The sequence below is a fragment of the Phascolarctos cinereus genome, unplaced genomic scaffold (genome assembly GCF_003287225.1).
Source record: "Phascolarctos cinereus isolate Bilbo 61053 unplaced genomic scaffold, phaCin_HiC Scaffold_2;HRSCAF=192, whole genome shotgun sequence".
NCBI classification, from domain to species: domain Eukaryota; kingdom Metazoa; phylum Chordata; class Mammalia; order Diprotodontia; family Phascolarctidae; genus Phascolarctos; species Phascolarctos cinereus.
In genome coordinates, this window is record NW_027555625.1 from 386,545,096 (window position 1) to 386,571,002 (window position 25,907).

The window sequence follows — 25,907 nt, forward strand, 5'->3', positions numbered from 1 at the left end:
TTAGAAAAGTAAATATGGAATGTTAGAACTAGAAATAACCTTAGAACACAGAATGTTAGGACTGGAAGGAAAGTTAGTATTTTTAGTGTGTCAGAGCTAGATGAGACCAAAAAACAGAGAATGTCACAGCTAGAAGAAACCTTTAAAAAAGAATGTTAAATCTGGAAGTAACTTTAGAAGGTAGAACATAAGAACTGGAAAAGATATTAGATAAAGAACAGAAAATGATTGCATTGAGGAGGACCTCAGAACAAAAAACGTCAGAGCCAGAAGGAAACGTAGAGATCAATCTAACCTAGTCCCCTCATTTTAACTCTAAATGGTTTTCTAACCCCTCTCTCTTTCAGTCTCTTTCTAGTTCTCCCACCAAATCTATGCAGTCTTTGGGGTTTATGAGCAGGTTTATGGGTTTTATTATTCTGTGAACACCCAGCAGCTGGGTTTCAAGGACATCCTCTATCCAGATCTCTGTTAAGTGCTATTATTTTTTTTCTCCTCCAGTCTGCTCCCAATTCTCCAAGGGTGTCTACGCCATCTTTGGATTTTACGAGAGGAAGACGGTCAACATGCTCACCTCCTTCTGTGGGGCCCTCCACGTCTGCTTCATCACGCCCAGCTTCCCTGTTGATACATCCAATCAGTTTGTTCTCCAGCTGCGCCCTGAGCTGCAGGATGCCCTCATCAGCATCATTGACCACTATGACTGGCAGAAATTTGTGTATATTTATGATGCCGATCGGGGTAAGCACATCCAGAGGATGAGACTCAGGTTGAGGATTAAGGAGAAAAATCCCAATGGAACTGAGGTCATTCCTTGAATTGGATTGCAATTCTGTGCAGTTTGGAACCATGAGCCCAAAACGCTTTCTCTAAATTTCTTCCCCCTGCTGTTGGGCTATCTCCTGGACATTGCCTTTAAACAATCAACGTTATTGCAAATACTCAGGCCTTATTTTGTCCATTTTTTTAATCAAATACCCACAGAAGTGAAAGAGACTTATGAGGTACCCTCTGTCTCTACTATTCTCTTTTCTGTATTCTAAGATCCTTTGCACATATAATTCTTCAGATCTAATATTCTGTTCATCTGGGATGAAGATCCTACATTTTCCCAAACCTGCTTTGTTGGAGGTGCTTAATTTGATCAGAAGGCCACTTATGAGCTCTGTGACCTTGGACAAATCACACCACCTTTTAGAGTCTTAGCTTCCTTAACTTTAAATGGGAGTAAGAAGACCCTCATTAGCTGTCTCTCAGGGTTGATGTGAGGAAAACACTTTTTAAAATAGTTAAGCACCATGGAAAAGGAAGTTGTTGCTGATGATTATAATAACAATATAAAAAATTGAGATCTAAGTTCCATGAGAAGATGCAGACTCCCATGAATTAAAGGGCATTACCATTATGGGGGGAAAAAACAGTCCTTAACTTGGCTTTCAAGCTCTTCACAATTTGACACCTTCCTATTTATCTCATGCTAGCACCCATCCCCTACTCAATACAATCCAACCAAACTAGGTTTCTCCTTGACCTCTACCCATTCTTTTCAACCTCTTTTGTTTGTTGAATTTCTAACAGGCCTGTTACCAGCCAACTCAAATGTTACCTTCTCCTGGAAACCTCTCTGGTTCCTTTAATTGGTTATGACTTTCCCCCTTGGCCCTCACATCATGCTTTTCTTACATCTCTCTAATACATTTATCATGCAAGTCATCTGTATTTGTGCCTTAGAGTGTAAATTTGATGAAGACAAGGGCCACATATTATCTAAATTTTGTATGTATTCTAGTATTCTGCACAAGGTAGGCAATAAATGTTGGATTGAATTTGTAACATGGGAATAATAAGACTTAGAATACCTATCTCACAAGGCCAGACAATGAATCATCTAAACAACCAAGGGACCCATTGTGAGGTTAGTTTATTGTAGTATTTTAGCCACTGTGCTTATGCAGGGTCAGTGTTCATCAGACTGAAGATGGAACTGTCCCCACTGTAACCATGGCTCTATACAGGGGACGAGGCTCGCATGTCCCCATCCAGGGCCTCAGATTAGGGAGTAGGTGCTGGTAGCATAGGTAGTACCTAGCAAAGGGCTAGGTACTACAGCTACTAGGATAAAAATGAAACTGTCTGCCCTCAAGGAGTTTATATTCTATTAGCTAAGAACAATATGTATATACACTAGTAAATCCCAATATATGTGTATATATTTATATACATATATGTATTTAGTGTCTATACAACACACACACACACACACACACATATATATATAGTAATTTTGGGATGAGGCTACTAGCAACTGGGGTATCAGAAAAAGCCTCCGGTAAGAAGTGACAGGAACAGACCTTTGAAGATAGCTACAGATTCTAATAGGTGGAAGTGAGGAGGGAAATGAATTTGATATGAGGGACAACCTACCCAAAGGCAAGGAGATAAGAGTGCTGTCTATGGTACATAGCAATTAGGCCAGTTTGTCTAAAATGCAGTGTGTGAAGGGGAGTAATATTTAAGGAGCCTATAAAGGTTGGCTGAAGCCAGATTACAAACGTCTTTAAATGACAAGCAAATAAATTTGTATTTGATCCTAGAGGCCTTAGGGACCCCCTGAAGCCTTTTGGCCAAGGGAGCGACATGATCAGACCTGGGCTTTAAGAATATAAATGTGCCATCTGGGTGAAGGCTGAATTTTAAAAAGAAGGGACTTAAAACAGGGAGCCCAATTAGGAGACTGTTGCAATAAGTCATCTAAAATATGAAAAAGGCCCAAAGTAGGGTGACTCTGATGTGAGCAGAGGTGAGAGAATAAAAGTAAAAGGTGTCATGGAGTGAAAATCAAAAAGACTTGGCAAATGACTGAATATGAGTGGGGAATGACAAAGAAGAGGTAAGAATGGCTCCTAGATCCAAACCTGCATGGCAATCAATTAATCAACTAGCCATTATTATTTACTATGTGCCAAAAATTGTGCCAAGTGCTAGGTTTACAAATACAAAGAATTAAACTATATCTACTGTCAAACAGCATATGTCCTAATGGGATAGAACAGAAATAGGAAGGTAAGAAGAGGAATGAGATTGGGAGCTGGTAATTTCTGTCTTAGACATGTTGGAGTCAAATGTCCTTAGCATGTCTAGCTCAAAATATCTAACCAGTAATAATAAAAAAAAAAAAAGCTGGAGCTTCAGAGAGAGAGAGATACTAGGATTGGATATGTATAACTGGGAATTATATGCATGGAAATAATAATTCAACTCATGACAGCTGATGAGATCCTTAAAAAAAAAAAACTGGTATAGAAAGAGAGGAGAAGAAATCTCAGTCCAGAGCCTTAGAGATATACCCACAGTTAGGGAATAGGACATAGATGATGATATAGCAAAAGGCCATCAGTGTCAAATCAGCTTCTCATTATTCAGTTTTTTTTTCTGTTATGTCCGACTCTTCATGACCCCATTTGGGGTTTTCTTGGCAGAGATACTGGAGTGGTTTTCTATTTCCTTCTCTAGCTTATGGGGCACTCAGCAAGAGTGTTGCGGGGGCTAGGACGGGTGGTGGCTTACCTCGAGGCAGACTGGCCAGCTCAGATTGGCTGCAGAGAGGTAAAGAAGCATGAGGACTGAGAAAAGGCCATTGATTCTGGCAATTAAAAGTCTATTGTTACTAATTGAAGAACAGCTCTCATTCTTGCAAATTTTAATTAGTATTTGATATAGCTTAGAAGTAAGATAATTACCAGAGAAACTTGATGCAAACATTTTCCCCCTATTTCCCTTCTAATTTTAGGTGAATTGGTTTTGGTTTTTTGGGGGAAACTTTTTAAATTTCATGTAATGAAGATTATACATTTTATTTTTTATGGTCTTCTCTATCTCTTGTTTAGTCATGAATCCATCTCCTATCCATAGAACAGAAAGATACTTTCTTTCTTTCTTACTGCTCTGATTTGTCTATGATGTCACCTTTTATTTCTAAGTCATGTACCCATTTGGAACTTACCTTTATCATGTGGTATGAAGTTTTGGCCTATAGCTGGTTTCTACCAAACTAATTTCCAGTTTTCCCATCAGTTTTTATTGTTTAGTAAGTCTTTACCCAGTAGTCAGGCTATTTTGGGCTTATCAAATGCTATGCTATTGTGTCCATTTGCTTCTGTATGTCATAAACCTAATTTGTTCCACCAATTGACTTTTCTATTTCTTAACCAAAATTATTGTAAAAATGGACAATGATTTGGTGTACTGAGCTAAGAACATTTAGTATTCTGTGAACCTGTGACCACTTTAGAAAAGAGAATATAGAATGTTAGAACTAGAAATAACCCTAGAACATTTAGGACTGGAGGGAAGTTAGTATTTTTAAGTAATTAATAATCAAATTTTTTTTATGTTTAAGGTTCCATAGTCTAATCTAAAATCTGTTGCTACCAGGCCTCTTTTCTTTCCACTGAATCTCATGAAATCATCTACAAAGGCATGAAGGTAGTTGCTATTTGCACTGGTAAAAGGAGTAACCATCCCTGTGCAACAAAGAATCTCTTAAGTATTAGGTGTAAATGATTTTTTTTTCAACTTACAAGGTGGCCAATCTTTCAGTGATGAGTACGGAATACCAAGCTAGGCATGTACTCAGGTAGCAAGAAGTTGGCCCCTGAGCCCATAATAAAAGCCTTTCCGTCTTTGGTACCTACCTTAATTTTAGCTTCACTGGTATATTCCTTAGGACACAGGGGTCCTGCTATCATAGATACAGAACAAGAAGGGACCGCAGAGATTATCTAGTCCAACCTGTTCATTTTATATATATGAAGAAAATAAGGCACAGGGAAGTTGTCGCATGGGGACGCAAGTAGTAAATTGGAGGTGGCATTTGAACTTAGGTCCCTGACTCCAGATCCAGTTCTCTTCCCCCACTGTACTGCTCTGCCTCCCACCACAGTAAGATATCAAAACAGAGCTTTACTACAAGTTACAGCACGGTGGAGGGAATGGGATTGCATCCAAATAACTTTGATACAAGTCAGAATGTGATATATGCATGTGTGGTTGCTCAGTCTTTTCAGTCGTGTCTGACTCTTTGTAACTCCATGTGGGGTTTCCTTTTTTGTTTGTTTGTTTTGGGGTAGGCAATGGGGTTAAGTGACTTGCTCACGGTCACACAGCTAGCAAGCGTCATGTGTCTGAGGCTCGATTTGAACTCAGGTCCTCCTGACTCCAGGGCCAGTGCTCTAACTACTGTGCCACCTAGTTGGAAAGTTTGGGTTTTTCTTGGCAAACATACTGGAGTAACTTGCCATTTCCTTCTGCAACTCATTTTACAGATGAGGCAACTGAGGCAAACAGGAATAAGTAACTTGCCCAGGGTCACACAGCTAGTAAGTGTCTGAGGCCAGATTTGAACTCAGGAAGGTGAGTCTTGCCACCTAGCTGCCCTGATAAGTGCATAAGAAAGATCAGACAGAAAAGTCTGAGAGATTCCAGGGAGGGAAGGATCATTTACAGTGTGGGATTGGGGAAAAAAGAAGAAGATTATCGAGGAAAAAGTGATACCTGAGCAGGGCCTTAATAAAGAAAAAGGATTTCAGTAGACAGAGATAAGAAGAAAATCCATCCTATGGATGGGGTATGGTGTGTACAAATGCACAGAGATAGTGAGAGTTTTGTCCAGTATGTAGTGTGTAAAAACAGATATATGAATTTAGTCTGAATAAACAAGTTTGAACCAGATTATGAAGAACCTTAAATGTCAGACTAAGGAGTTTTAAGTAATAGGGAACCATTGGGGGACTTTGAGCAGAGCTTCAGAACCTCGTCATGATGCACAATCTGTGTGTGATCAGTCCTTCTTGGACAGTGTCCCAGATTGCTTACTCAGCATTAAAGGATCTGAGCTACGTAGCTTATATCTCAATTGGGCAAGTAAATTCTTTCCCCTTTCTGAGTCTCAGTTTCCTCACCTGAAAAATGAAGAGTTTGGATTAGATCAGGGCTTCTTAAATGTTTTGCACTCACAACCCCTTCAGCACCTCTTAAATCCCATGTGGGGTCACAACCCACAGCTTAAGAAGTGCTGGATTAGAGGACTTCTGTCGTTTGTTTGTTTGTTTTTCAGTCATGTCTGATTCTTTATGAAAATCCTATTTGGATTTTCTTAGCAGAAATACTGGAGTGGCTTGCCATTTCCTTCTCCAGCTCATTTTACAGAAAAGGAAACTGAGGCAAACGGAGATTAAGTGACTTGCCCAAGGTCACACAGCTACTAAGTGTCTGAGGCTAGATTTGAATTCTGGAAGAGGAGTGTTCCTGAGTCTAGGCTCAGCACTCTATCTACTGTACCAGGAGCTGCTCAGCCTCTACAGGTGGTCCCTTTTTGCCCTAATAATTTATGTTACAAGATCCTTTCCCGTCTTTGATATTGTTTGATTCTAGGAAGATCAGGGAACACACAAAATCTGAACTGGACTTTGAAGAATAATTAAGATATGGATATGTAGGGGAGATAGCAAGGAATGAATGAGTGAAAATCAGTTTCAGAGTGAGGCTTTGGTGCAGGGTGGGGAACCTGTGGCTTTGAGGCCACATGTGACTTTCTAGGTCCTCAAGTGTGGCCCTTTGACTGAATCCAAACTTCGTTGAACAAATCCCCTTAATAAAAGGATGTGTTCTCTAAAATTTGGGCTCAGTCAAAAGGCCGCGCCCGAGGACCTAGAAAGCCATAGGTTCCTCACTCCTGCTCAGGTGCTTTGGATGAACACAGTGCCTCCATAGGAGTGCGAATATTAGGCAGCAGTGGGAGATAAGGTCAGAGGGGCAGGGTTAGGCTCCATTATTCAAGTCCTAAAAAACCGGACTGATGAGTTCCTATTTTGCATGATAAACACCGGGAGCTATTGCTAGTTCTGGAGCAGGGGCATTCTATGATGAAAGGGAAATTTTAGAAGGCTGGTCTGGCAGTTTTAAGTGTAAGATAGGTTGGAATTAAAAACAGGAGACAGGGAGGCCCGCTCCTCCCTTCCTCTGCCCTCTTGTTCCTTCCTGTTACCTTCTTTCAACAGTTTCCTGGGTCTGACAGCGGAGCCCTGGGTTCCAGCCAGAAAAGGGCTATTTAGAGGAAGAAACTGCTTTGTGAAGTGATGAGGCTTGGGGAATGAGAAGAAAAACAAAAACATTTTCCACACAGAAGTAGCTCGGTAACCAGCCATGACCCAGGCTTCCCTTAGGGAGGCTCGGCCCCATTGAATATCTGACCTAAAAGCTTTGAAAAAGAACTCCAGGCAAACACAAAAAGAGTCTTGGAAGAGACAGCAACAGCAGAAATATTTGAATCTATCAGCCAATTCTTGTTTGTTGAGCACCTACTATGTACCCAGAACCAGGTGTGACCCCTAGGGTTAGAAAGAAGAGTAAGACACTGACCCTTTCCTTGAGAAGCTTAGTCTGAGAGGAAACGTGTCATGGTGCCAGAAGCACTGGACTTGGAATCCAAAGACCTGGGCTTGAGTCCCTGCTATGGCACTTATTGGATTGATCTTACAGACCCTCCAAAATATAGAAGCTACTCCTCTAAAAAGACATACTTTAAAATTGTTAAACTTATACTTGAAAAATTCAGCCTGCATTGAGACTGAGCTAGCTATATAACAGAGAAGAAACCATTTGTAGGATCATGAATCTAGAAATGAAAGAAAGCTCTACAATCATCTAATCCAACCCCCTCATTTTACAGCTGAGAAAACTTAGCCCTAGAGAGGGCAAGTGAGTGATCATAGATCATACTAGGCTCTTCGTAGAGCCAAGGATCCAACCCCAGGTCATCTGATTCTATATCCAGGGTTCTTCCTGCTCTGTGTCACACAGCTTGAGTTTTTAATATCTCCAAGAGTTATTTCCTCATCTTTAACACAGAAATAAACTAGAAATAGAGATTGGACTTGTGATTTTGCTGATATGGGGACCTCCCTGATGAAGAAATCCCTTCTGCCTGTTCAAGTTCAAGTCGGCACTTTCTCAGCAATCTATAGGCTTAGAGAATTGCCTGGGGGTATTGAGAAGTTAATTTACTTGGCCCAGTCACACAGGCAGTATGAGTCAGAGGACAGACTGGAACCCACATCTTCCTGCTTCCAAGTCCAGTTCTCTGTCAACTATACCATGCTGGGAATACGCATATTTTGTTCCACCTGATTCACAGGGAGGCTTTCTGTAAACTGTAAAGTACTATGGAAATATTGTAGAGTGTGACAGGTGGACACATGAAGGCTTTAGACAGTCAGTGTCCCAGGAATTCAGAAAAGAATGAGGTCAGTGGGGTACTAGGGTAAAATTGCAATGCTTTTAGAAAGAAGTGGAACCTGAGCAAGGCTTTGGATAGTTAGACTGGAATGAGTATGGGATCGCAAATGAGGGTCTGGGGGGGGGGATGGAAGTTGAGTTCCTCAATGGACCTTCAAGTTCCTTTAGAATCTTCTCTTTCTCTCTCTCTCCTCAATTTCCCCACCCTAGGGTTGTCAGTCCTACAGAAAGTCCTAGACACCGCTGCCGAGAAGAACTGGCAAGTGACAGCTGTCAACATCTTAACAACAACAGAGGAGGGCTATCGGATGCTTTTTCAAGACCTAGGGAAGAAGAAGGACCGGCTGGTGGTAGTGGACTGTGAATCAGAGCGCCTCAATGCCATCCTGGGCCAGGTAACGTTCTGGCAGCAACCTTCTGGCATGGGATCTCTGGCTGAAAGAGCCTTATCTAGTAGAGGATAAGGCAAGGGACAAGGGGGAACAGATGAGATAGAAGATTGAAAGATTGCATTGTTTGTCCTTGGTGTTCACCAATAGGAAAGCACATGGAAAGTACCCCTATTACTATATATTGACAGCCTAAAAAGGCAGTATAATAGGTACTAGAAAGAGCACAGAATTAGAAATCAGAAGGGACCTGGGTTTCCCTCCTGGCCCTGACACTCACTAGCTGTGTGACTGTAAGCAAATCTTTTCACCTCTCTGAGCTTTAGTTTCTTCAGCCATAAAATGGGGATAATAATATTTCACAGGGTAGTGATATCTTCATAAGGTTTCTGTAAGGAAAGTTCTTTGTAAAGCCTTAAATCACTATAGAAATGGACATTATTATTATTATTGTTATTATTATTATTATTATTATTATTATTATCGCTACTACTATTACTACATCTGCCAGGAAGTGGTTATGAGTATAACATATGGGTGGTTATAAGTCTGGGAGCCTCAGGGCTCTGCCAGAGCTGTAGAACCCTCCAAAAGCTGTAAAAACTCCAAGCTGCTGACGTCACCTTTCCAGAAGGGTCGAAAGAATATGATGAGCTGATATGATTAACATCTAGGGATGTTTGTCTGTGGTGTAGTACCATATCGTTCCAACTGTTGGCTGTCCTTGAATATAGACCTCATCCCTAAAATTAGAACTCTTGGGTAAAAAAAGATAACTTATACACACAAAAAGAACACAGAAACTTTATTTCCTTACTGATTACCTTCATGTGAGAATTTCAGAGGTTTCAGTACAAATCAGCAAATATTTATCAAGTTTCTACTGTGTTCAGAACTCTGACTATGTGCTAGGCAAGATAGAAAGTTTAGATAAGGCACCAATCTTATCCTCATGAAGTTTGCAGACCAGTTGGGAAAACAATATACACGTGAGTGCAGTACAAAATAAAACATGTGTATGCGAGAGGTGCAAACCTAATGTTTCATGAGGTCCAAGGGGGAGGATGGAAGTCTCACCTATTTAGGAATAGTAAGGTTTCCTGGAGAAAATGGTGTCTAATTTGAACTTTAAAGGGCTAGATAGGAATTCAGTACAGGAAGAGGGAGGAAAGAGGGTATTGTTCAACAAGAATAAGGGAAGAAAGGCAAGAAAGCTCAGAATGCATGCAGTGGAAAGCATAGCTAAAATGGATGGAGTCCAGGGAGGGCAGTAGAATGAGATAAGTTAAGATAGGGGCATGTCTGAGAGAACTTTGAATGACAAGCTAAGGATTCTGACTCTGGGAAACCATTATAGAGGAGTGACATAACAATATCTACATTGTTAGAAAGATGTCTGCCCATGTATGAAGGATGAATTAAAGGACAAGAGAGTAAGGAGGTGGAAAGACCTGTTGGATGCTATTGTAGTTAGTTTAGTAAGAATGTTAAACTCTACATTTTTAGGAATCAGTCAACTGATGGTATTAGGAAGGAAAGTTAGTTGTCCCAATGAGCTTTCAGACAATTACTGACTTGCCATGGGATGTGACTCATAGGTGTCTCAAGCTCTAACTCCCAGCATAAAGGACTGAGTTCCAACTATGGAGCAACTCTGTTTCCATGACAATATCTGAACCCTTAAGGACAGGAAGCTTACAGGTACTTCACAATTTAGGTAAGAGGTACCCAGATCTGAGAGTTAACAGGGCCCTGGGTACTAGCAGAGAGAGCAAGTTGTTCAATCCATGGACTACATTAACTAGACAGAAGAACTGTCCCATTCACCCCCACTACCCCCACACATAAGAGTTAATAAGGCAGAAAAAAGGCATCATAAACAAGGTATTAATTCTTGCCAGAAGTTGACCCATACGCTTGGTCATATTTTAAATAGCAGAAATTCATGTCAGAACACAATCCATATGCTGTAGGAAAGCTTCAAAGCTTCGAAACTAGAAGACAGCATAGTACAAGAATCCAAGGACATTGTTATAACACAGGACATAGCATGTTAGAAATGGAAAATAGCTCAGAACAATTGAAGACAATATATTAACATCATCTGTGTTCTATTGTATTTTTGTTTTGTTAAATCTGTCCCAATAACATTTTAATCAAGTTAAGTAGCAGTTGGGAATGTTGCCTAAGGATATTTGATATCTCTGATTTAGAATGTAGAATGTTGGAAAACAGAATATACAATGTCAGAGCTAAGGGGCCCTAGAATATAGAATGTCAGAGTTAGAAGGGACCCCAGGTGATGTTAGCCCTGGTGTAGAATATAGAACGTGAGAGCAGAATGGTGCTTTAGGTCTCGAGTACTGTTCCTTTCCCCAAATGTCACCATGAGTCTGAAAATCTACAAGATAGCTTTCCTTTCTTCCAGTTCATAGAATATGCTCATGTTTCCAAGGAAAGACTAGATTTCATGCCCCACTGTAATCATATTGTGCCTTGTGCTAAGGGTTATAGTGACCTCAACTCACATGCTCATTAGCCAAATACCATGACACTGTTCTTCAGACTCCCAAGGGACCACAAAGCAGGCCTATTGCTAGGAGAAATAAATGTTTGAGGAGCTTATTTGGGTTGATAAGTAATGCATGTTCATAAAAATCAATTAGCAAAAATTACACTTTACAAAGATTTCTAAGCAATGCTATATAACCAATTGGGACCATTTTAAAAGAAGAGAGCATGGAAGGATTAGTGGTCCAGGAGAAGATTGAGATCTGACACAGATTAGCTGTGTGTGGCCTTATGTAAATCACTTCTCTCTGAGATGCAATTTTTTCATCTGTTAAATGGTGATAACAATATTTGAACTATTTGCCTACCTCACAAAGTAGTTGCTTTTCAAGTGAAATTTTATTTTTCCAATTAATAACTATGTTTTTTCTTCCCCTCTACCTACCCAACACACACTGGGGGAAAAACAGAAAAGGTTTCTAATAAATATTCATAATCAAGCAAAACAAATTCTCACAATGGTCATGTCCAAAAATTGGTCTCTTTGTGAATAGGAAAATGCCTTGTAAATGGTAAATATTAAGCGTATTGTTTTTGTCCTCACTCAGTTCTATTAACCATCCTCAGGACTATTGAGCCTAAGTGTTTATGTCAGCTTTGCCAACTCAGCGCTACTCATACAGCCTGCAGGAGGTTAGAGATTCTGTATCTCTAGGTGCCAGGTTCCCCTCAGGAGTTAATGCAATGCAGACCATTCTGGGCATCATATCTTCTAACAAGGCAGAGACAAGCAAGGGATTTCATTGTATGGTACAAAGAGTTCATGCCCTAGGTCAGGCCTGCACAACGTATGGCCCAAGTGCCTGTTATGGCCTGCCAAAGGATTTCAGGTGGCCCGTGAAAAACGTAGAAGATGCAAAACAGGCCTGCACAACATTTGACCCCCGGGATGCTTTGGGGGGCGTATGTTGTGCAGGCCTGACCTCCGTTCTCCCATTTCCACATCTGCAACTGGAACAGAGTAGGTGCTCAGTAAGTGCTTTCTGATGGACTGACATTAACAAGTTGTTCTTTTTTCCTCACAAACTTGTACTAGACAGTATTGAGAACTTGGTGTGCCATTCCATTGTATTCTCACTTTAGAGGCATTAGTGACATCAGTGACAATAGCCCTGAGAGGATATGGGGGAAGGAGGCAGAAAGGAGACTAGAATTCTAGTCTCAGATCTGCTTAATTAGGCTTAGGACCCTTGCAAGTCATTCCCCCTCTCTGTGCCTGAGTGTGTCATTGTTTGGTCATGTCAGACTCTTCGTGACTCCATGGACCATACTGTCCGTGGAATTTTCTTGGCAAAGGATATTGGAGTGGTTCACCATTTCCTTCTCCAGTGGATTAAGGCAAACAGAGGTTAAGTGACTTGCCCAGGGTCACACAGATAGTAAGTATCTGAAGCTGGCTTTGAACTCAGTTCTTTCTGACTCTGGGCCCAGCACTCTATCCACTGAACCACCTAGCTGCCTCAATTTGCTCATCTGTAAAAAGAAGAGATTGAATGTATGATCTTATATTCTGTCCATCTGTATTCTAAGAGTCTTTCCAGCATGAATATTATGTTCTGTGCTTTGACATCCTAACTTGGAAAAGGAGTGAATTCAGATGAAGTGCTAATCATGCTGATTGTAGAAAGCTAATGGGGGCCATAATGAAAACATTGTTAACAAGCATCACAGAGAATCATTAGTGTCCTTGTTCATTCTCCACAGCTAGATTGGTTGGCAAAGATCATCTCCTGGACATAGGAAAGAGAAAAACCAATAACGAAATCTGCCACAGGAACTCACATGACTAGCTTAGTCTGCTACCCTGTGAAGAATCTCTTGACTATGGCAGTAGCTGTCATCTTGTGAGCCTCGTTCTGGGTTGGAAACAAGCAGGCCTGACACCTATTCCAGCTCTATCCCCTAACTCACTCTGCAGCTATGGGTATAGAATATTTCTCTGGGCCTCGGTTTCCTCCTCAATAAAATGGGACTAATAGGCTTTGCCCCTGGAAGTTCACGTAACTATTATACAGATTACAATGATAATAATAGTTGACATTGATAAACTATTTCAAAGTTTAGAAAGGATTTTACGTATAATATCTCATGTATTATCACCTCGCATAATAGATTGGAAAATAAGGAAAGTCCTGTTAGTATGGTGCTGACCTGACCTGTATTGTACTAACTTTGCTATAAAAGAACAAGCAAATTAGAGCAGTCATTAAAATCCAAATCTTTATTTTTTTAGGATCTAACATGTTTATCTGGGATTTTTTTTTACCACGTCTAATATTAAAAGCACAGATTTCTACAGTACTTTAAGGCATTTCCCATTCATTATCTCATTGATGCTGGTAACATCTTCATGAATAGGCAGGACGGAAATAATTATCCTCATTTTACAGACGAGGAAATAAAGGCTCAGAACAATTAATAGATTTTCCGAAGGTCGCAGAATATCAGAGTCCGAAAGGATTTTAGAGGTCCCCTAATCCAAGCCCTTTTGTCTTAGAAATGAAGAAAATGAGCCCCCAAGAGGGTGTCACAGCATATCATTGGCTAGGACCCGATAATAACCCAGATCTCCTACCTTTGGTTTTCTGGCATTTCCAATTTCACCACTAGAATTGGAGTGGGAAGGCTAAGTGAGGGATAAAGAAAATGGACCTGGCTGTAGGGGAGATTTCGCACTGGGAAATGTGCTGCTTCACACTGAGCAAATTTTTATTTAACTGCTCTGTGTTTAATAGAAGGTTTATAATAAATATATCTCAGTATTGAAAGTGCATCAAACCATATGACAACAAGATGAAGAAGTGATGAGGGATTATCCATAAAACTCTCATCCCAGTAGGTTTGCAATTCCTGGGGCTAGAATTTCACAGCCTTAACCTCCATTTCAGAGAATCCATTGTTTGCTCCTGCATTTAATTATCCCCCTATAAAAATGTGTGAGCCGCTATTCACATACATCCAATTAAGTAGATGTCTGGGTATGGATTTTAATAACCCTGAAAATTTATTCAGTTATAAGAAAAGTTCAAGCGTGTCTCATATGCATTTATATTTTCTTTGTAGTCTTGGTGAGAAAAGCAGTGGATTAAGTTTATTACCCCATTTTGCGAGAAGAAGATGGAGGGACCAGAAAAGATTTTACTCTAGTCATACATAGCTAAAACCAGAGCTTATTGATCTCCTCTGTGAGGGCTAGTGTTCTATTTGGATGTCCCCTGTTAAATATCATAGCTGCCACTGAGAATTTTGGAGTAACATCTTGCCAATGTGGTGTAGAGAAAACAATTAAAAGAATAAAAAGCTCACCTTCATATAATACTATACAATTTATATAACACTTCCCTCACAAAAACCCTGTGAGCTATGTGCTCTATGGTTATCTTCTTTTTACCAATGAGGAATGAAGAGAGAAAGCTTAGGTTCCTAAAGAAGTAGTGACTTGCCCCCAGACTTACCACTAATAAGTGGCAGAATTAAGACTTAAAATAATAGGATTGAAAGTTGAAGGAGACCTTAGAAGTTGTCTAGTGCAGAGGTTATCTAATCTAAACCCAAATAGAAATGAATCCCTGCATTTTGACTTAGAAAACCACAACTTAACATTATCTGTGTTGTATTATTTTTTTTATTTATTTTGTTAAACATTTTCCAGTTACATTTTAATCTGGTTCTCATTATACTGGGGAATTTTGTGGAAGGTTAGTTTGAAACCCCTAGTCTAACCTCATTTTACAGAGGCAGAAACTGAGTACCAGGGAGGTGAATCCACTTTCTCATGGTCATATAGGTACAAGACTATGCTTATAAATGCTTAGCAATCAGCTTTCCAGAGGGGGAAGGTCTATGTACAACGTACTTTAAAGATTAATCTATATTGCTAACATTTTCTACATTAGTTTATTAAGTCTGGAAAATCAACAAAATAATAAATCAAGCCCTAATTTGAGATGTGATTTCAAAATGTAAATGCTCACACTGAAAATTTAATAATCAACTCCTGCAAGCTAGTACAAGTAGTCTGCAGCACAGCCCTGAATAGATAACTACATTGGGAAAATTGGGAGGGTCTTGAGGGGCCACTTAGTTTGATTATTATCTGTAGAGGAATTCCCATAAGATGCCCCCAGCAAGTAGGCATCTAGCCTTCAATTGAGAGGGAAGCTCTTTTCTCGAAGAAGTCCATTGCACTTATAGATAGTTCTCGCTGTTAGGAAAGTTTTTCCTTACATCAGACGGAAATCTTCCTCTTCCTGAAATCTTCTGAAGAAACTATTCTTTGGTGACTATAACTCCTGGTTCTTCTCGCTATGGCTATAAAGAACAAATCTAACCTTTCTTCCACATACCAGCTTTCTAAATATTAGAAGACAGCTAACAGGTCCTCTGAAGTCATCTTTTCCATGGGATAAAAGTGCCCAGTTCCTTCAACTAATCTTGAATATTATCTCCATTTATTTACCATCCTGATTACTCTTCTTCCTATACTTTCCAACTTGTCGAAGTCCCACCCACTATGTGGCTCCCAGAACTAAACACTGTTCCAGTTCTGGTCTGACAGGGCGTGGTACCACAGGTATTTAGAACCTTATGCTTTACTTAATGAAGCTTAAAATTGCATTAGCTTTTTTCATTTCTATATTGCACTATGGACTCATATGGAGCTTGAAATGTGCTACACACACACACACACACACACACACACATGCACATGCACCCCTTAGCCCTTCTTTTACAGAAAGCACTGTAATGAGTGAGAGAGCCAGGACAGAAAACCAGGGCGATCATGCCCAAGCCTAGTGTTCTTTCATCCCACACTTTAATCTTTCTTAAAATCTGAAAATCTGGCCATACCAATGCTGCCATCAGTTCCTAATGTGACCTTTTACAAGCCAGTTCCTCTCTCTGAGTCTCTATTTCCTAATCTACAAAATTAGAAAAGTGGTCCAGATGCTCTCTTAGGTCTCTTCTAGCGCTAAGTTTCCATGATTATATGACTATATAATTCCATAATAAAACCAAATTAGGTGTTTGTATTTCAAAGTTAGAGAATTATATCAGATGATATCCCTCCTGTCAAGATACTGGGCAAAAATCCCTACCTGTCTGTCTTGGTTACCTCGTCTTTAATAACAACTGCCCTACTTAGCTCAGGGGTTTTGGAGGATGATCCACTGACACCCTGGAAATGAAAGTTTTGCTAAGTATAAAACGCGGCACAAATGAAAGATGTTGTCCTAAGACATTAGCACTAGCACTAGATCTTAAAGATCCTCCAGTTAGAGAGACAAGATGCCCTCGTGGATAGTGCTGAACTAACAGTAACGGAACCCAAGGTCTGTACCCTGCCTCCGAAACTTCCCCAGCTGTGAGCCAATGTAAAAGCCACTGAGCCTCAGTTTCTTTATCAAGAAAAGGAGATCATAATACCAGTAGTACCTTCCTCATAGGCATGTTGTGAGGCTCAAATGAGATAGTATATTTAAAGGGTTATGCAAATTTTAAAGCATGTTATAAATATCAGTTACCTAATTTATTCTAGCTTCCTCATTTAACTGATAAGAAAACTGAGCCTTAGAGAAGGGAAGCTGCCTCTAGGTGGCGTAATAGATTGAGCACTGAGCCTAGAATCAGGGAGGCATGAAGTCAAATCCAGCCTCAGACACCTACTAGTTATGTTTCCCAATGCAAGTCACTTAACCTTTGTTAGCCTCAGTTTTCTCAGCTGTAAAATGAGGATATGAATAGCAACTGCCTCACAAAGTTGTCGTGAGGATCATGTGAGGTGTTCTTTTTGTTGTTGTTGTTGTTGTTTATTGGGGGGGTGAGGCAATGGAGTTAAGTGACTTGCCCAGGGTCACACATCTAGGGTCAAGTGTTTGATCTGAGGCCGGTTTTGAACTCAGGTCCTCCTGACTCCAGGGCCGGTGCTCTATTCACTGAACCACCTACCTGCCCCAACATGAGGTATTCTTAAAGCACTTAACAATGCCTGGCACAAAATAGGCACTAGGTAAATGCCTATTCCCTCCCCCTTTCCCCACTTCCCTTGTCCAAGGTCACACAGTGGGTTAGAGGCCAAGGTGGGACCTGATTCCCTGGTAAACACTCTCCCTTACATGACAGTTGTTTCAAATGAACACTCATCTTCTTTCTTCACTCCATGATTGTGATGACTTTGGTCAAATATTCTTTCCTGTCCTTGCTGGTTGAAGTCATTGGTTTGCTGTTCTAGGATGGAGTCTTGAAGACCTGGAATGAGGCATCATAATGTGGTTGGAAGAGCTGTGGAGCTAAGCCCAAGGAGACCTATGCTTCTTACTGACTATGCAGCTTTAGACAAATTACTCCTACCCTCTGGGCCTCCGATTCTCATGGGCAAAATTTAGATAGCAATATCTCCCTATAAGAAAAGGTCCTGCATAGTAGATAGAGACCTGGCCTGTGCATCAGGAAGATCTGGGTTTTAAGTTCCACATCTGACATGTCTTGGCTGTGATCATTAACTCTCTAAGGCAGAGGTTCAATGCCTTTTTTGTCTTATGAACCCCTTTGATAGTCAAGTGAAACCTATGGGCTCCTTCTTGGAATAGTGTTGTTGTTCACTTGTTTAAGTTATATCCAGCTCTTTGTGACCCCATTTGAGGTTTTCTTGGCAAAGATACTGGAGTGGTGAGGAAACTGAGGCAAACAGGGTTAAGTGACTTGCCCAGGGTCACACAGCTAGTAAGTGTCTGAAGCTAGATTTGAACTCACAAAGATGAGTCTTCCTGACTCCAGACTACCACTGTGCTACCTGGGTTCCCATACTGTTGTAGGTTTTGTGTTGTTTGTTTGCTTGTGTATTTGTTTTCAATATGTAATTGAAGGAAATGCTAAATTTCTGTTAGAGGTTAGTGAAAATAAAGATGTATTTTTCCCATCTAAGGTCACAGATCTCCTGAATTCTATCCATGGACCCCCACAGATTAAGACCTAAAGCTATAAATTAGAGAGTTGCTGGTTTGTCTTAGCTGAAGGAGTTTCTTTTTTTCTTCCTTTTCAGATGTTTTACTGATGCTCACTTTTTTTGTTTTTATGTCACTGACACTTCCCAGTGACTGTCCCTACAGTTAGATCTCTACTCCCCCCATCCTCACTTCTATCTTAAACACAATCAAGCAAAGCAAATAAATCCATTGGTCACCTATAAAATGCCTGCTCATTCTGTTATAGTTCACCATCTTTTTGGTGGATGGGAAGCATGCTTCAAGATCAGTCCTCTGAAGTCATGATTGGAGATTTCATTGATTAGAGTTCTGATGTCATTCAACATTGTTTTCCTTTATATTATGGTGATCATTCCATAAATTCTTCTCTGATTCTGTTTGCTTTGTTTTGCATTCTTTTAGAAGCTTCCCAAGCTTCTTTGAATCCTTCATATTCATCATTTGTAATGGCATAATAGTATTCAATTAGGTTCATTTCCCACAAATTGTTCAGCAATTCCCTCATTGATGGGTACCCACTTTCCTCTCAGTTCTTTGTTACCCCCCAAATTCTTGTTATCAATATTTTTTGTACATAGGACCTTTCTTTCTGTCTTTGACCTCTTTGGAATATATGCTTTGTATTGGTATCTTTGAGTCAAACAGTATGTTTCAATTAGTTGAGAAACACTTATTAAGCATCTTTAGTGTATCAGGTACTATACTAATCCAAGATCATGGACATAGAGTAGTTTGGGGTTATTGGTCAAGGCTAAAGTGTGACCACCCTTGTGTGTGACTGATGTAGAGTGATGATGGAAGTCATAGACATCAATAAGATTAATTGACGTGGCAGTCACAGTGTTTGAAGAAGAATCAGAAAGAATGTTAATGATGTCAAAGAAGAGAGCAGAAAGGGAGACTGTGATCCAGGTATTGCACTCATTAAGAAGAAGGAAGAACTACAAGGCCTATACCCCAAATACATCAAAGAAAGAGGAAAAAGATCATTACAAAAATATTTATAGCAGCACTTTTTGTGTTAGCAAAGAATTAGAAACTAAGCAGGAGGGGGTCCCCATCAGCTGAAGAATGGCTGAACAAATTAGAGTATATGAATATAATTAAATACTACTGTGCCATAAGAAATGGCAAAAGGGGCAGTTTCAAAGGAACCTTGGGAGGCTTGCATAAACTGAGGAAGAGTTAAGTGGGCAGAATCAGGAGAATAATTTATAGAATAACAACAGCATTATTTTTTTAAAAAATTGAAAGATTTAAGAACTCTGATCAAAGCAGTGACCAACTAGGACTCCAGAGGACCCATGATGAAGAAAGCTACCCACTTCCTGACAGAGAGGTAATAATGAACTCAGTGCAGAATCAGACATACATTTTGGACATGGCCAATGTGGGAATTTGTTTTGCTTGGTTATGCATATTTGTTACGAGTTTTGATTTTATTTTTTCCTTTTTCTCAATGTGAGAGTAAGTGGGAGGGAAAGCAAATAAAGACTTGTTGATTTAAAAAAAAATAAAAGAAAGGAGGAAAAAAATGTCTGGGAATCTGATATATGGCAGCAACAAGAATCTGGACAGTGTGATACAGCCTGGGAGAGGTGAACTTCAAAGGTGACAAATGACAATGGCAGAAGGAGTATCGGAAAGTATTTACAGTGAGCAAGAAGTGTACTGACTTCTTCTTCTGGCCTGTGAGGAAGGAGAGCATAGATAAAAGGCTAGAAGAGACCTCAGAGGTCATCTAGGGCAAACCACTGATTTTACAGAGAAGGAAACTGAAGGCCATGGAGGTCAAATGACTTGCCAACAAATACTCAGATAATAATTGTCAGAAATGAGATTTGAAAGCAAGTTCTCTGGGGGCATGAAAAAAGAACAACTAATACTGAATATAAGGGAAAAGGAAGAGGTGTCTTCAAGAGGGAATCAAATTTCTATGAGCACTTGAAGATGGAAAGATCATGAGCTGATCCTAAGGTGAAAGGGAGTTTGTTAATAATAAAGCAAGGGTTCCAGGAGGTGTGATAGAAAAGGAAGCAAGAGAAGGGTAACGGATGGTGGGGAATTAAACTAGGCTGATATGAGAATAAGAGCAAAGGTGATGGGAAGAAAGGAGCTTTTGTTTAAGCAGTCGGTGACTCATATTCACAGGGGTTAGGGGAACAGAAGGCAATTGGCATGCCATAATACAGGAAAAGTACCAAGGATGGAGATGCATGTAGATTAAATTAACTGCAAACCCCAAATTAGAATGCTGGTGTGAAAATGCCTCTGTCAATGGGTTCTCCTAGGTGGAGCCCCCTCGGTTGATTGAGACAGGAGACAGGAGGATTTTATATGGTAAAGGAGGCTTCTAATGCTGGGCACCATATGCTAGGGATATCCACGTCATTCTACATCTCTCTACCACAGTCCTTTTGGAGGATCAGGGCCTAGGCAGCAGCAATGAGCAGTCAGGCCCAGAAGTGGCCAAAATCCCTCTCTCTTCAACTGTTATTGCCATTTTGTTTTCTCTTTATCCCCTTATCCCTGGAATGTCCTGCCTGCCAGTTCTGTGTGTTTAAATACTACTTAACATTTAAGGGCCAACATAGGTACCTCCTTCACAAGGCACCCTTCCCTGATTTATTCTTCCATCTTCCAAACTTGTCGCTGCAAGTAAGGATGAGCACCTTTGTCAAGCATGGTGCTTCAGGAAAAATATTAGAATGGAGATTCTCTGAGGTTCCTCCCAAATCTGAGATTCTGATTCAATATATGGGTGGATGGATGGATGGATGGATGGATGGATGGATGGATGGTGGATGGATGGATGGATGGATTGTGGGTAGGTGGGCAGATGGTGCAAACAGTCATTGGAAAAAATAAATAAGCCAGGCATGGTAGTACATACGTGTAATCCCTGCTACCAGGGAGGCTGAGTCTGGTGAATTGTTCGAGCTCAGGTGATCTGAGCTGGAGTCACATAATCCAATCAAGCATCTAGAATAAGTCTGGCACCAATACAGTAAGCCCCCAGGAACAGAGAGCCACAAGTCTGCCTAAGGAGGTAAAATTGACTCAGGTCAGAAACAATGCAGGTCATAACTCCCATGTGGATTAGTAGTAGAAACAAGCCTCTGAGTAGTGACTGTACTTCCAGCCTGGGTAAGATAAGGAAAGAGAGAGGAAGTGAGGAAGGGGGGAGGAATATGGGAAGGGAAAGGAAAAAAAGAAAATGACACCTGAGTCTGACCTTGAAAGATAGGATTTAAACAAATTCAGAGGACATCTACCAGGTGCTAGAGACAGAAAGATAAATTGAGACATAGACCTTGCCTTCCAAGATCTTACAAGAAACAAAAATGACACATTTAAAGTTAACTAAAAACACAAGAGGTGAAAGGTATATTCTGGGTGCTAAATAGGTAATGTGGGCAATAAGTACCGGAGGGTTCAGAAAAGAGAGAGTTCATGTAAGACAAAACCACTTTTGCTTGCAGTGGTCATGGGAGTTCCCTATAGGAAAGAAGACCTGCACTGAGTCAGGATAGCTGTAATACAAACATGCTGACTTTTTCTAACCCTCTTCTGTTTTGTTACTATCACAGATCATAAAAATGGAAAAGAATGGAATTGGCTACCACTACATCCTGGCAAACCTGGTAAGTTGGACACCATTGGGTCATATGTGGCTTAAGTGACTTGTCTGGTTTCTGTGTGTCTAAGTGAATTGTAATTCTCTTCCTTTTCAGTACCAACTCTGATTGTGGTCCTAGTCTGTGGGCCATTTAAACCAACAATAGCCCTTGAGAAGAATGTGACAGGCAACCTTACAAATATTGCTTTCACTTCCCAAATCTTCCTGAAAAAGAGTGAACTGGTGTGTGGGTATTCATTAACTATCTCAGTTCCAGCCTCCAAGCCTGGACCATCTTCTCTTTTCCTTCTATACTACTTCATTTGGTGATTTCTTCAACTTCCATAGATTTAATTACAGTCTCTATGCTGATGATTCTCAGATCTACCTATCTTACCCCAAACTCTCTGCTGACTTCCCATTTCCACCTGCCTTTCAGAAATCTCGAACTACACGTCCAGTAGACATCTTAAACTCAATATGGAGTTCATTACGTTTCCCCCTAACCCCTCTCCCCTCCTACCTTCCCTATTGCTGTAGAAGGCAGCACCATCTTCTCAGTCCCTTGGTTCACAACCTAGGAGTCATCCTGGACTCCTCACTGCCCCTCACCTCCCATATCCAAACATCTGTCAATTTCACCTTTACAGCTCTCAAATACACTCCTTTCTTTTCTCTGCCAACTACCACCACTCTAGTGCAGGCCCTCATCACCTTACGTCTGGACTATTGCAATAACCTGCTGGTGGGTCTGCCTGCCTTAAGTCTCTTCCAATCCATCCAAGTCTCACTCCAATCCATCCTCCATTTAGCCAATGAAGTGGTTTTCCTAAAGTACAAGTCTGACTATGTATGTCAATCTCTGCCCCCCCCCCCAATAAACTCCAATGGCTCCCTTTTGCATTCAGAATCAAGTACAAAATGTTCTATTTGGTATTCAAAGCCCTTCATAAACTAGCCCCCTTCTACTTTTCCAGCCTTCTTACACCTTCTCCCCTACTTGCAATACTCTTTGATGTGGTAACACTGGCCCCCAGTTGTTCCACTCCATCTCTCCCCTCCAGGCATTTTCTCTGGCTCTCCCACAGACATCAAGCAAGCACTTACCCTCCTCCACACTTACTATTGACCTCCATTGCCCAACTAAAAGGCCCAACTAGAATCCCATCTTCTACAGGAAGCATTTCCTAACTCCTCTTCATTCCAGTGCCTCCCCTGTATTCCGCATTTTTTTAGTATTTTTTTATTCATCCTATATAATCTGCTTTGTATAAGCCGTGCTTGTGTGTCATCCACTCCTCCCGTTAAATCGTAAGCTGCCTGAGGGCAGGGACTGTCTTTTGTCCCATTTGTATCCATAACATCAGATTAGATGAACTAAGAACAGACTGTAAAGTGCTTAATTCAGTGCCTGCAATGTGTTGTTGTCGAGTCCTTTCAGTTGTGTCCAACTCTTTGTGTTTTATAAATAGATATAGAGATATATATGTTATACATGTTTGTATATACTTATATTTATATACATATATACATTTATTTCCTTCCTTGCATCTTCTCATATCAGGCAAAATGAGAGCTTAATTATTAAATGAACATAAATGAAGGAGTAATATCTTTGTGACCCGTTTGTTGGAGTGGGGGTACAATTTGTATGGCTCAAATTGATGAAAGGACTGTCTTTACCGATTCGTATCTCCTTGGGATAGAAAAGTAACATGACATAGTAGATAGAGAGAGTAGACGGTGGGTGGGCTCAAAATCAGGAAGACTTGTGTTCAAGTCTGCCTTTTATACATACTAGCTGTATGACCCTGGACAAGTCACATCCTCTCAGTGTCCCAGGCCACTATCTAAGACTTTAAGTTTCAGAGAAGGTGCTGATTTTTATTGTTAGAGTGAGTTTTCTCACTGGGAGTTCTTTATATTAAAGAGGATATAGATTTAGCTTTGTTTTGTATTTTTTTAAGTCTCCTCAATGGTCATGATCTTTTTTTGTTGTTGTTGTTCTTCCCCAGTTTGGGGGAGGGGGGAGAAATGATGACTTGGCATGGGAGTGATCAGTAAAAACCTCATCTCAAAGCTTTTTCTTTCTAAAAACAGGTCTGAGTCTGAATCCTCTCCAGTTATCTAGAATGATGCTTTTAATACAAGTAGCACCCCCCTAAGTCCCATGAAGAGCTGAATCATTACCATAGTATTTACTTTTTCTGTGTACTGTGAAAAGGGTCTAAGTTGTTGCTTCCCTAAAGGGAGAGAGAGGGAGGATGCAGCAAATTCCATTTGCAAACGTCCTGTCTAGCCACTGGGGACTAGGAGAACCTAAATGAGAGGATCAGATATTTAGCCCAGGGAATTTCTAGTTTGATATGAAAGTCTGTACTATGCTGATAAATGTATATGGAAGTTAAATAAAGTTTAACATTATATATGTATGTGTGTATGTGCATAAAATTTGTGAAACTATATACTTTTACCCCTCATAAATAAACTCTAGGAAGTATAGACACACTGAGCCTTGGTAGTATGTTGAAATCTAGTACCCTGTGCCTTATGCATAGTAGGCACTTAATATAAGTTTATTGATTTGAATTGAAAAAGAAGGTGCTTGAACTAGAGGGATACCCATGAGGATGAGGATGACAACAGAGAAAGGAAAGGTGAACAAGGGTCAAGTACAACAGAATCCCAGGGCCAGTATGGTGGTGCTTGCCTAGGAAATTTCAGTGAATGATTCAATCCCCTTGGGAAGTCAAAGCCCTTAGTAGGGCCTCAGTCTAGGTCAGTTTCTTACAAAAACAGCCCATTCTTCCAGGCCGGTCGTAAGCCTCAGTAATAACTGGATAGAAATTGCTAATCAACTATAATCAGGAAACTAAAACCAATGGGCCATGGCATGGAAAAGGCCATAGCTGTGGCCTATAGCCCCTGAAAAGAGCACGAATCTCTCAACCATGCCAGTGTTGCCTGAAGTCATCATATAAAACAGGGAGAATCAGGGTTTATTTGCTGTTTCCCATTATATTCTTATAGCAGAGATGATTTCCTTAGAGGAAGAAGAAAAAGAGCCAAGTGGGACTTTTGTCAAAGTAGAGCAGTGTGGCTGTCTGTAATAAGTAAGGGTCTAATGTTCCTAGGGAGATTTTTCCCATTTGTCTGGGTTTACGTTCCATGGGTTACGCGTTATTTGTCCCCGGGAAAGCATTGTGTCCTGGATCACATGCCTTGAGCACAGACAACACAGGATTTAGCCATGATAAATGGGCATCTCAGTGTTTACAAAGTGTGCATCCTTGACAGAATCATCTGAGGACTTTCCTAGTCCCTTGAGTTTTCTCGTGTCTCAGGATATGAAACCTTGGCAGTCAGAGGTCACAGGACCCTAATGGCTATTTCCTAAGGGCCAATGAACTGTTGCTAGAGTGACTCGATGCTCTCTCATCAGGAGCATCACAGACTTAGATGTGGGTAGTGGGTTAGAGCCAGTCAGCTCAAACCAGCTTCTGAGAGATGCTTATTGAATTTTCAGTGTGAGCATTTACACCTCGGAAATCAGCAAATAATACAAATCAGGGCTTGATTTACTGTTCTGTTGATTGTCTAAGTTTAAGAAAGTGGTGGAGAAAATATTAATAATGCTGATTAAACTTAAAAGTGTCTTGCATGAATTTTTTTTTCTTTTCTGGAAAGCCGGTTGTTAGACATTTACCAGCATATCCCTGAGAGCTATACTGTGGATAGTATGTCAGGGTGTAGAACTTAGCTTTAACAGCAACAGATAGATCTATAGGCAACTCTACAGAGTTTGTAGTGAGGGAGTGGACAGGAGAGGGCTGTTGGTGATTCAGAACCAGCCCCCTCACTCTGCAGCAGCAGAGTACATAGCGAATTTGAGAGGTTTTAAGCCCAGGAGAGAAGGGGGTGTGAAGGCTTTTGTAGTATGTAGAAGCAGTTAATATTATCCTGGCTTTTGATTCTTAAGTGCGTGTTTTCTGGGCTTCCCTGGAGTTTTGGAGTTAGGCTGGATGCTTGGGGATAGGATGTGGAAAT

General features: G+C 40.5%; 1 protein-coding gene across 2 annotated transcripts in view; it reads left to right on the forward strand.

Moving 5' to 3' along the window:
• Positions 1 to 25,907, forward strand: part of GRIA1 (glutamate ionotropic receptor AMPA type subunit 1) — a 347,675-nt gene that overhangs the window by 161,033 nt on the left and 160,735 nt on the right. For both annotated transcript variants that reach the window (XM_020978367.2, XM_020978364.2), the window contains exons 3-5: positions 502 to 741; positions 8,506 to 8,690; positions 21,832 to 21,885. In XM_020978367.2, the coding sequence (XP_020834026.1) occupies positions 502 to 741; positions 8,506 to 8,690; positions 21,832 to 21,885 (479 nt within the window). The remainder of the gene's footprint in view (positions 1 to 501; positions 742 to 8,505; positions 8,691 to 21,831; positions 21,886 to 25,907) is intronic.